The 12063-nt window shown below is 38.3% G+C and overlaps 1 protein-coding gene across 1 annotated transcript; it reads right to left on the reverse strand.

Annotated features, from left to right (window-relative positions):
• Window positions 1-5455: 5455 nt before the first annotated feature.
• LOC138870551 (uncharacterized mitochondrial protein AtMg00820-like) lies at window positions 5456-5977 on the reverse strand. Its single transcript, XM_070148367.1, has 2 exons — window positions 5948-5977; window positions 5456-5788 (listed from the first exon to the last, which is right to left on the reverse strand). Exons 1-2 carry the CDS (start codon window positions 5975-5977, stop codon window positions 5456-5458), a joined length of 363 nt encoding a protein of 120 aa, XP_070004468.1.
• Between the last annotated feature and the right edge of the window lie 6086 nt (window positions 5978-12063).

Raw genomic sequence — 12063 nt, forward strand, 5'->3', positions numbered from 1 at the left:
TCCCTCAAACTTCTCTGCATGTCAAATGAAAATGAGCTCGCTTCTTTATGGTGCGGGGTGGATCGAAGCTGTGCCTGGGAGGCCCTCTTAGAGAAACAGGTATTTCGCCTTCCGCATTGGCTTGTATTCCCCCTCCTTTTTTTTGTCTTGCCGGCTTTTGAAGCACTACTGTTCTAGTTGAAGGTGATGTTTTATACGTCAATACTACACAAGAGGGGGGTGATTTGTGTGGTACCAAATTTTTTGCTCTAGAAGAACTTGGTTCTTCTAGGTGTACTAACTCTACTGTTTGTGGAGTAATAAGTACATAAAGTAACGAACACAGAGATTTTTACGTGGAAAACACTTGACTCAAAAGGTGAAAAAACCACGACCTACTACTCAGTAGGATTTTCCCAAACTTCCACTAAAATCACTGAGACAAAACAGCATTTACAAAACTCTTGTAAACCTAAGGATTAAACTCTAATATCGTTGTAGCACACAACCTCAACTGTTGTGACTACTTCAAGTTAACTCTAACTTGAATACTCAAAGTACCTAATACAATTGCTTCTATGAAAGTTGAAAGGTACAAGTTTAAATCACCTACTACAATTGAACTAGAATAAAAGAAAGACACAATGGAATTGGTTCTTCTATCTTGTCCAAGTAGCTTTAGGAATGCACACTCAAATCTCACATAAATTGTTTTCAAAATTGCCTTGCTCTTTTGCTCTCAATCTAGTTTAACTTCTGCGTTTGTGCAGTGCCTGTAAAAGAGAACAATCACTGTTATTTAATGAGTTAGTAATTGGAGTTTGATTGAAACTCAATTGCTGATCTAAGTTGAGTCCTTGAACAACACAACCACCAACCCTATCCTTTTTCCGGTTTGTGTTCTCTTCTCATAAGGAGACTTTCTCTCCTTATCCCATATGCAACCTTTTCGATCAGTTTAGGAGATATTGCTGCTTGATCAATGGAACTTATCTCCTTCACGTGCATCTCACATGTATAGGTTGACAAACACTGTGCTTCACATGATGGACCTGGTCCATGACTGAGTTCATTTGTCATTCTTCAAAACTTCACCAGTTCTTGGGCCAACTAATTCCCCATTTTTGGTGATGACAAACTCTGTGCTTTTTACAGATCAAAGAATCTATAAGAACTCAGGTTAACCATCAACACTTAGCTTAGAAATTTTACTTATCATCAAGGACCAGGTTAATTAGGTTATAAATATCATCTAATTCAGAATAATGAGTAAAGCACAATATATTTTTCCCCTTTTGGCATCATCGAAAAGTTGCATACACAGTATGAATCCTAGATTTTAATAAGTACTCATGGCCACTGGGGCAACTACAAGTGAAATCATCATGCAATTATCAATAATCAACAAACATATTTAAACTATTAAGATCAGAATCATCATTGAACAAGGGAAAACAAAAGTTGTCATTGATAAAGATATGGTTCCAAAAATAGTCCACAAAAAGAAAGAAAACACTTCCAAAACATGAGCAAAAAAATAGAAACATCCCTAATCCGGGTCACTGGGGGTCACTAGGGTACTAGACTGGTTCAGAAGACAAGTGCTGGGAGACCTAGGGCTTGGAGGAACTAGAGGGTTGAGACTGGAGAAGGTTTAGCATATTCTGAAGCATTCCATCACTCTTCTCTTTTTTTTTGCTAGCTCAGTTCTAAGGCTACCTCTCTCAGATTCCAACTCAGCTACTCGAGCCTTGATCCTAGCAATTTCATCATCCTTAGTTTCACATTCTTACACCAAAGCCCTGACCTTGCTATTGATGGGTGTCCTCAGAGATGAACCAGGTTCAACTGGGATGGCATTGACTGGATAGTCACAAGCCAGCGGGGTCTTAACACCAAAATACTCCTTCCTTGATGCCATTTCCCATTTCTTCAAAGGCACATATAGCCTGTCCAGCACAGTAGTCAATATGCACCCATATGGAGTGGCATGAGCCTTGGAGCAATTGATGACCCTGTAGAGCAATTTGACAATGAAAGCAGGCCAGTTGATTTGCATTCCTCTCACCAAGCACTCCATAAGAACCAGGTCCATGTAATTTGCAGTTTGCCTTCTCTCCTATCTGGGCAAGAGGCACTTGTTGACAAATTTAAACAAGACCTTGTGCTCAGGCCTCATTTCACTTTTCTGGACAAATCTGGCTTCAGGCACATCTTTAGAGTCACAGAACCTCCTAGCGATTTCAAGAGCAGTGGGGAGAGAATCCAGAAATGGCCACCTTTGCCTTGTATAGTCATCATACCCTTCAGTAGGTATGTCCAGGATCTCACCCAGTTTGACTGCATCAAACTTCACTTTGACTCCTTTCACCAAGATGGTGACTACTCCATCCTTCACATCAGCATTGGCCATAAATTCAATCAATTCATTCCTGGCCAGCCTCCCATCCATTTAAAGGACCATGTCCTTCCAACCTTGTGCAACTAAAGCATCCACCAGTCCCATCATCCCTGGTCCTTCCAGGTCCTTCATCAATCTACCTTTCAAGATTTTTCTCTTGCCAAAAATGGCAAACTTATCCTTCTCCTTCTCAGATTCCTCTTCTTCTTCTTCTCCCACTCCACTCTTCATCTTCTTCAGTAATTTTCGTTTGCTTGCCTTTCACTGCAGATCTTGTCCTCTTGGCCAATGAGGGTTTAGTAGACACAGGTACAAGAGAAGACTTCTTTGAAGAAGTCTTGGACTTTTTAGGTTTTGGTGTAGGAACATTGTTGTTCCCATTTCTTAATGGACCAGTTCCATCTCCTCTTCTTCTACAACCTCAGAGGACTCTGCAACCTTTTTCTTTCTCTTCTCCATTTTTTTATTGCTTTCTTCCATTGCTTTTTGTAGGTCAGCTTCACTTTGTCTTACCCTGCTTCTTGTAGCTCTTCCCTTAGGCACTGAAGGGGCAACAAACTTTGGGGATGAAGCCTTTCTTTTCTTGGATGGCTTGGGAACAGTTGGGGTCTTTTGTAAGGTAGATTTGCGTTTCTTTGGGTCATAACTTGCCCTAACCCTTTTCAGAAGATCAGCCAGAGTTTCCTCAGCAGATGAACTAGGTTCATCTCTTTATTTGCTTAGATGAACCAAGCCTTCAGCTGCTTCCCCAGAACCACTTCCCCCTAAATTGATGCCACTCTCTTCTTCAACTCCACTATAGCAAGGATTTCTCTTTTCCCTTTTCCCCTCTCTCCACCACCTGCTCCCTCTCTCTCTCTCTCTTCTTTTCTTTTTACCTCCACTCCTACTCGATTCAGCCACCTTTACATCTCTAATAGGTCCAACTAGAACAAACCTATTTTCTAAGTTTTCAATCACAGAAGAACTTACCTCAATAGGGGTTTCTTGAATTTTCTCAGTGCTAGAAGACCCATGTTCTTCACCTTTACTAGCATATATAAAGGACTCAGAGTCAGAAATGGAACCAGACTCTTGAACTGGGCTTTCTTTCTTACTGCTAGCTTTCAATCTCTTATTTAAAACTCTCCTCAGAGCTCCAGATGCTACAATTTTTCTAGCCAACATTTCTGCCTTCGAAACCTAGGTTTTGGGGATTCACTAGGATGAGTAGATAAGGATGAATTCGAGGGTGTTGGTGGTGGAGAAGTGCCAGGATGATCTTGTGGGTTAGACATGGTTCTTTATTTATGGAGGAAATTTGGGAATTTTTGAAGAAGAGAAACGATTAGAACTAGAGAATTGTTTTGACGGTTTTTAGAATAATGAAGAAGATTAGATATGTGGTGTGTATTTAAAGGCAATTAGACATTAATGCAGTAATAACAGCTTTTTCAGGGGTCAATTAGAAGTATAATCAACCTGGAATTCCATACCTTTAATGATTATTTGGCTTCCCTAGATATTAGGCAAAAATTACGGTTTTAGAGTTCTAAATGGACGAAACTGGTTCATTGCCTCAACGGATAGAATTTTTTAGGAATTTGGCAAATGTAGGACTTCTGCTCATGATTGAATTGTTAATCTTTCTAATTATGCAAAGTGTTGAACAAATAGATGAGCTTTCATATGAACTCATACTGATGAACAAGGTTCTTCATATAGAACCCTCTTGAACATGCCTCAAATGTCATAATAGAAAAAACTTTGTAAGAGATCAGTGAATCATATATACACATGTCACAGGAGTATACTAATTAAAGTATGAAACTGAGTAAGAATTAATCTAGATATTTACAAAGTTAGAACTCCTAACCAATATTAGTTTTTTATTTTCCTCTTTTTCTTTCATTGTGCATTCTGAACCGGACCTATTAGGTGATCTTAATCATCCCTAATTCCAACCTGTTCCTCTCAAAGTTTTCTCTACTCAGTGCTTTAGTGAAAATGTCATCAATTTGCTTATTAGTAGCACAGAATTCTATGGAGATCAATCTTTTCTCATAGTTATCTCTTAAGAAGTGGTGTCTAACATCTATGTGCTTAGTCTTCTTATGATGAACAGGGTTCTTTGTCATACTTATAGCAGTAGTGTTATAACAGAATATTGGAATACAGCCAACCTCAATACCAAAATCTACCAACTGTTGTTTGATTCATAGCAATTGAGCACAACAAGAGGCAACAACAACATACTCAGCTTCAGCAGTAGATAGGGCCATTGAGTTTTGCTTTTTTCTTAGCTCATAACATAAGAAATGAACCAAGGAAGTGTGCCATACCTGAGGTGCTTTTCCTATCCACTAGAAAACCTGCATAATCAGCATCAGCATATCCTACAAGATTAAAATTGTTACCTTTGCGATACCAAAGACACAGATCAGTGGTGCCTTTCAAGTATCTTAGTATCCTTTTGACAGCAGTTAAGTGAGACTCTTTAGGATTTTCCTGGAAGCGAGCACAAAGCCCTACACTGAAAAAAATGTCAGGTCTGTTAGTAGTAAGATATAGAAGTGAACCAATCATACCCTTATACAACTTTTGATCAGTTGTTGAACTAGGTTCATCAATATCTAATTTGGTAGCAGTTGCAATGGGTGTGTCTATTTCTTTTGATTCTTCTATTTTAAACTTTTTGATTACTTCCTTTGAATACTTCTGCTGATGGATGATGGTTCCATTTGAACTTTGTTTGATTTGTAAGCCTAAGAAGAAGTTAAGCTCACCCATCATGCTCATTTCGAACTTACTCCCCATTAATTTTGCAAAGTCCTTACTTATTTTATCAGTAGTGGCCCTAAAGATTATGTTATCGATATATATTTGTACAACAAGGAGATCCTTACCGTTTTACCTTAAGAATAAGGTACTATCAATTTTACCTCTTTTGTAACCATGCTCCAGTAAGAATTTGGACAATCTTTCATACCATGCTCTTGGGGCCTGCTTAAGTCCATAAAGAGCCTTATCTAACTTGTACGCATGCTCAGGGCATTCTTTGCTCTCAAATCATGAAGGTTGTTTTACAAACACTTCTTATTTAAGGTAACCATTCAAGAAGGTACTTTTGACATCCATTTGATGAAGAGTGAATTCCATGTGTGCTGTAAAGGCTATGAGGAGTCTGATTGCCTCTAGTATTACAACTGGGGAAAAAGTTTTATCATAGTCTATGCCCTCCTCTTGGCTGTAACCTTGGACCACCAGTCTTGCCTTGTTTGTAACTGTTCCATCTTCATCAATTTTTTTTCTGAAGACCCACTTTGTACCAATGACTGATCTGTCCTTTGGTCTTGGAACCAGATGCCAAACTTGACTTCTCTCAAACTGATTGAGTTCATCTTGCATAGTAATCACCCAATCTATATCCTGCAAAGCCTCAACAACATTTTTAGGTTCAATAAGAGACAAAAAGGCATCAAAAGCACAAAAATTCTTTAATTGTGATCTAGTTTTAACTCCAGATGTTGGATCAGTGATAATGTTCTCAATGGGATGAGAACTTTGATACTTGTGAGGTTTCACAACCAACTGGTTTCTTCTAGATGTTTCTCCCATGTTCTATTGCTGAGGAAAAGGGTCATGAATAGGTTCATTTAAGGGATTGATTTCAATTCCTCTTTGATTAGTCCCCCCTGTCAGGTTGCCCTGGATGGAAGAACCTGTTCCATCACCTGTTCCTTCTGGTGCCTGAGCTGAAGCTTCAGTCAAGTCCTTTACCAATCCAATGGCTTCATCTTCATGTTCCTATCTCTCAGAGAGAATGTTAGTTTCGTCAAATACTACATGTACACTTTCTTCTACACACAGTTCTTTTATGAAATATTTTATATGCTTTGCTATGTGAAGAATATCCCACGAATACTCCCTCATCACTTCTGGGATCAAACTTACCTAGGGAGTCTTTTCCATTATTGTGCACATAGAACTTACAACCAAATGCCCGAACATGGGATATGTTTGGTTTTCTCCGTTTAAGTAACTCATAGGGAGTTTTCTCTACAATAGGTCTAGTCATGCATCTATTGATTATGTAACATGCAATGTTTACAGCCTCTGCCCAAAAGCTGTGAGGCAGTTTACTAGAAAGCAACATGGTACTAGCCATGTCCTCAAGAGTCATATTCTTTCTTTCAACTACTCCATTTTGTTGAGGAGTCGTAGGGACAGAGAAATTATGATCTATACCATTTTCATCATAGAAATCAGCAAACTTGGAGTTTTCAAATTCAGTTCCATGATCAGACCTAATGGACGCAAGTTGATTTCCTAATTGTTTATGAGTTTTTCTAACAAATGCAGTAAACATGCCAAATGCTTCATCTTTAGAAGTTAGAAATAGAACCCAGGTGAATCTAGAATAATCATTAACAAGGACCATTACATATTTCTTTCCACCTCTGCTCATGGTTCTTATTAGACCACAGAGATCCATATGGACCAGTTCCAATGACTTGGTTGTGCTTACCATTTTCTTGCTTTTTAAGGATGATCTTACCTGCTTCCCCATTGCACATGCCTCGCAAACTTTGTCTTCCTTGAACTTGATGTTGGGTAAACCTATCACCAAGTCCTTAGAGACTAACTTGTTTAGCTCATTTAGACTGGCATGACCAAGTCTTTTGTACCAAAAGAGGGGATCATTAACCAACACACTTAGGCAAGTGAGTTTATTTTCTGAGTGAATGGACAAATCTACAATGTAAATATTGTTAACTCTCTTTCCTTGCAAAAAACATTCTTGTTAGTGGTAAGATTAATCACAAAGCATTTAGTATAGGTGAATGCTACAAGGTTACCTCTGTCACAGAGTTGTGACACACTGATCAGGCTATATTTCAAGCCATCTATCAAGTAGACATTCTCAATGGAGTGAGAGTTTGTCTTACCTACCTTTCCAACCCCAATGATCTCACCTTTCTTTCCATTACCAAAGGAGACATTACCTCCTTTAAGTCCTCAAGTGAAAAGACTGGTCCTTGCTCCCAGTCATATGTTTTGAACAGCCACTATCCATATACCATATTTGGCTACTTCCTTTCACTTGGACCTCTTGTTCATCATTTGATTCTCCGATTGCCGTAAGGGCCTGTTCATCTCTAGCTTCATCTTCTGAGTCCTCATCTGACGTTTCTCCCCAGGAAGCAACCATAGCCTTTGTTGATCCTTTGTTCCTTTTTTGTTGAACTTGTTCCTTCTTCCTGTTCCTTCGTTCAGCCCTTTCTTTCTTCCACTCAATTTCCCATTGAGGGCAGTTCTTGATCATGTGATCAGTCTTGCCACACTTGTAGCAACCCTCATTGATCTATTTTTCAGGAGCCCTTGTTTTGTTGAAGGTTGTACCTCTTGAAGAACCCTTTCCTCTCATTAGATACTTTTTGAAATCCCTTGTGATCATAGCCATTTCATCATCCTCCAGATCTGAACCTTCAGCAATTCTGAGAGCCAGACTTCTTTCTTTATTGGGTGTATCCATCTTCATGGTTGTCTTCTCAGTTCATAGGCAGTAAGATTTCCAATTAGTTCATCCAGCTTGAGGGAAGCAATATTCTTAGCTTCCTGAATAGTAGTGATTTTGCTTTTCCATGAGACTAGCAGAACCCTTTTCAAGATTTTCTCAACCTTGTCTTCTTCAAGAATAATCCTTCTAAGAGACTTAAATTCATTTGTCGGTGTAGTGAACCTAGTATACATCTCTTGGATAGTTTCTCCTTCTTTCATAGTAAAATTCTCATATTGAGAATACAACAGTGTTCATCTGGACCTCTTCACTTGAGGTGTTCCTTCATGAGCCACTTGCAAAGTGTCCCAGATTTCCTTAGCAGTGGTACAACTTTGGATCCTGTTGTACTAATCTGGACCTAGTCCACACATAAGCCATTTCTTGGCCTTTGCATTTTTCTCCCACTTCTTCAGGTCTTCAGCAGTGCAGTCAGCTCTTGTCTTTGGCACATCCACTCCTTCCTCATTCTTCTTTGTAGTTGCTAGAGGACCATCAGTGACTATATCCCAGAGTTCATAGTCTTCTCCTAGGATGTGATCCCTCATCCTGTTCTTCCACCAAGAATAGTGTCACACCTCCTTTTTACTACACCCCCATAAAGTGATATATATGGGAGTTTTTTCCAACTTAAAGTGACAATCGAAACAGGATTATTTATTTATCAAAATTCAGAGTCGCCACTTGGGATAATTTTATGGTGTCCCAAGTCACCGGTTCAAATCCCAAACCGAGGAAAGTTTGACTATGTTTTACATCCGTGAACACAGAAATTCGGATAAGGAATTCTGTTAACCTGGAAGAAGGTGTTAGGCATTCCCAGATTCTGTGATTCTAGCACGGTCGCTCAACTGTTATTATTGGCCTATTATCTGATTTTAATATATGTTTTAAGCCTATGTGCATTTTTAACTTTAAAACCGCTTTTAATTATTTTAAGGAAGATTTCAACATCATCTAAAACACGTCTTTGAACCGCGCCACATACAATGCACCCGCAGTCCGAGTCACATTTTATTTATCATTTTTAAGATTTAGATTTGGGTCACATGAAATGCACACCCGAGTTTAACAAGGTAATTTTAAATTACGCGCCTAAAGCAACTACGCGTTTTCAACTTTGCGTGGGCCATGGAAAATTCGGTAAATGGCACACCTTGAATTCTAAGGATTAAAATATTAACTAAGCGAGAGCCATGCGTTTTGAGATTTTGTTTTTCACGGGACACCTCAATTCAAATTTCAAAGATAATTCAAACTAAACTCGGAGGGACACAAGCTATTGTTACCTAATATAGCACACCTCCACTAATTTAAGAGACATGATTATTAGAAGATTCGAGATTTTATTTATCTTATAAAACTGTTAAACCAAAATTTGACAGTCAATACTGGCGACGAACAACCCAAATGATAAAATGTAAACAATCTCCTTCGTTGCATATTCCTTTAGGCTCAAAACCAAAATAAGCCCAAGTCCGACTCACAACCTATGCTGGAAAGCAGGGGTTCGATGTCAATTCCCTTCAGAGAAAGGGAACAATTGATATTACACTCCAAAGCCCAATCTGAGCTTAAATGGACCAAGTAGCAAAACCCAGACATGATTTGGGCCCTACTAGGCTCTCATGAAGCCCAATACGCAAACCTAACTGGCATGCTGGAAAATAAATAGTGATTAATTCCAATTAAACGAGATAAATCAAAACTTTCATGAAAAGACCTTAAAACGAAGCAAACGTTGGCCAACCTTTGTAATTAAAGAGAAAGGAAAATGCAATATACATTCCGATGCCATCTTATGAGAATATGTGACCACGAACCTATACATAATTCCTTGTCATTTTGAGGTGTAATGCAGCTTATCATTTCTAACTTAAATGTTAATTAAATGGGAATATTTACTAGCATGTACTCCCGTCAAACATCTACACATATCATTTAAATAAATTTGGATGAACATGAAACAAGCTTAAATCTACTGAAGCTTACTGTACTGATTCTCGTGGTTCATATACACATACTAAAATCCCAAACACTCTTGAGCCATTCAACAGAAAAGAAACATCATCCTTTCTCATACATTTAGAGATGTGGTGAATAACTGGAAGTCAAAAGAAAAATAGAAGGGTGCAGAATCAGCAGAATAGCAGCAGAAAAAGAGCCCTAGAATCAGTCAATAAGACAACAAATTCAACTCAAGAACAACCAATGGAATAGTAATGGAGTAACCAGTGCGAAAACCAACTTCATACAAATAAACTCAAGCAATTTCTCGGCCAGAAGTGCAGCTAGGAAAACTCTTTAGGTAGTTTAGCTAGACAAAAGAAGTCAGGGATCCAAACAAACTGAATTTAGATAGTTCTTCTATAATGAAATGTATGAATTGCAGAATTTCCAAAAGAATTCAGCCGTTTAGCTTTCAATATTTTTTAGTGTTCTTTTTTCTCCCCTCTACAATGAATGGAAAAAGAGTTTATATAGGCATGTCTAAGGCAGCCCTAGTACAGCTAGCTAATTCCCTATTTACCCCTCATTCCTTAGTTATTTTTTACCCTTTCATCCTTTTTTAAAAATATCTGAAACTTTCAAATCTTATCCTATTCTTTAGAACCTTCTATCCTAACAGAAATTGATTCCTTCATACCCTAAATCCCTAAACTGACCTTAGACCAATTGGTTATTACAATCCCTGACCCCCCCCCCCTTTTTGAGACCCCTCTAAGTTTCTATACTTACAATTAACCCCCTATGGATCTCTGAAGACTGACAAACAAAACCACTCAAACAAAAAGCCCTTAACCGGATCAAAACAAATTTCAAAAACTCTGAAACTTTAAATAATTTAAAAGTTGGTAAAAAAACTTGCCATGAACCAATTATAATGTGAACTTCACAGAATTATTTAAGCCAACTGAGACATGCTCAAGCATTTTAACAGAAGAAATATCTGCCAAACCAATGTCAATTAAACCAACATGATTTTAAACAGCTTTGAACACCTAATTTAACTGAAACGAAGGTCTGAAATCTCATTAACCAATGATTAATGATACTGAAATCCGAGGACAGAAACAATCAAAAGAAGAGAAAGACATAAAGGAACTAAACTACACTAGGCCGGGTTTTACAAAGCAAAGGTAAACTTAAACATGGAAGAGGAAAAGAAAAAGAACAAAAATCTCAGAACCGTAAGGGCACAAAGCTATACTTGAGAATAGTATTACGGGGCAAATATCACTGAATTGAAACCAATGACTGGGACTATCTCAAAATGACCGGAAATAGAGAATAATCAGTTGTTCTTGACAAGAACAACTAATTAGCCTTTATTTCTGGATAATTCGAAGATTGAAAACCACTCGAAAACTTGTTGTAGATTCGTGACTTGGGGTCAATAGAAAAGTTTTTTGTGAAATTAACCATGAAATCACAATGAAGGAAGGCCAAAGACTATGGAACTTGATTTTTGAGTGATTTTGGGAAATTAGGCTTTGGATCTGATTTTCGATCCAACATTCGAGCCAAACTAGAGGTATTCGAGGGGCATGGGTTAGGGATTTGGAGAGAGAAAGAAATGGGGGTTCCGGGGTATAATTTTGGTGGTGTTTGGAGGTGGCGCTGCCACCCTAAAGCGGTGCAGGAATGGGGCGGCTTCTAGGGTTCATGGGGAGTCTGTGATAGGGGGGGTGTGAGAGAGACGAGTGAAAGGGGGGGTGGAGTTCGGACATATTTATATTAAACCCACCCCAGTTCCCGGCCGTCTGATCACATGGGATCAACGATACAGATTAAGGTGACTGAAATAATGTCGTTTTGATTATGGTGAAGATTGGACCAGGTAGGGAGCGGGTTTGGGCTGGAATTGGGGAGGGTTTGACTATCAAATTGCTTGGGCCTGGACGGATGGAATTGGAATTGGCCCAACTGATTTCCCTCTTCTTGCTTTTCTTTTCTTCTATTTTTCAAATTAATTCCTTTTATTTTCCAAATCTTTTTTCTCTTTTTTTTAAACCTCTTTTCAAATTAAAACTAAGATAAAATCTAAACTAATTCCTAAATAACAATTAACCATAACACATTGCATTAATTAACCTTAATTAATAATTACCACAGTTAATTAAAAACCAAATTAAAGGGGAAA

This window comes from Nicotiana sylvestris, chromosome 6, assembly GCF_000393655.2.
Source record: "Nicotiana sylvestris chromosome 6, ASM39365v2, whole genome shotgun sequence".
In the NCBI taxonomy this organism is placed as follows: Eukaryota; Viridiplantae; Streptophyta; class Magnoliopsida; order Solanales; family Solanaceae; genus Nicotiana; species Nicotiana sylvestris.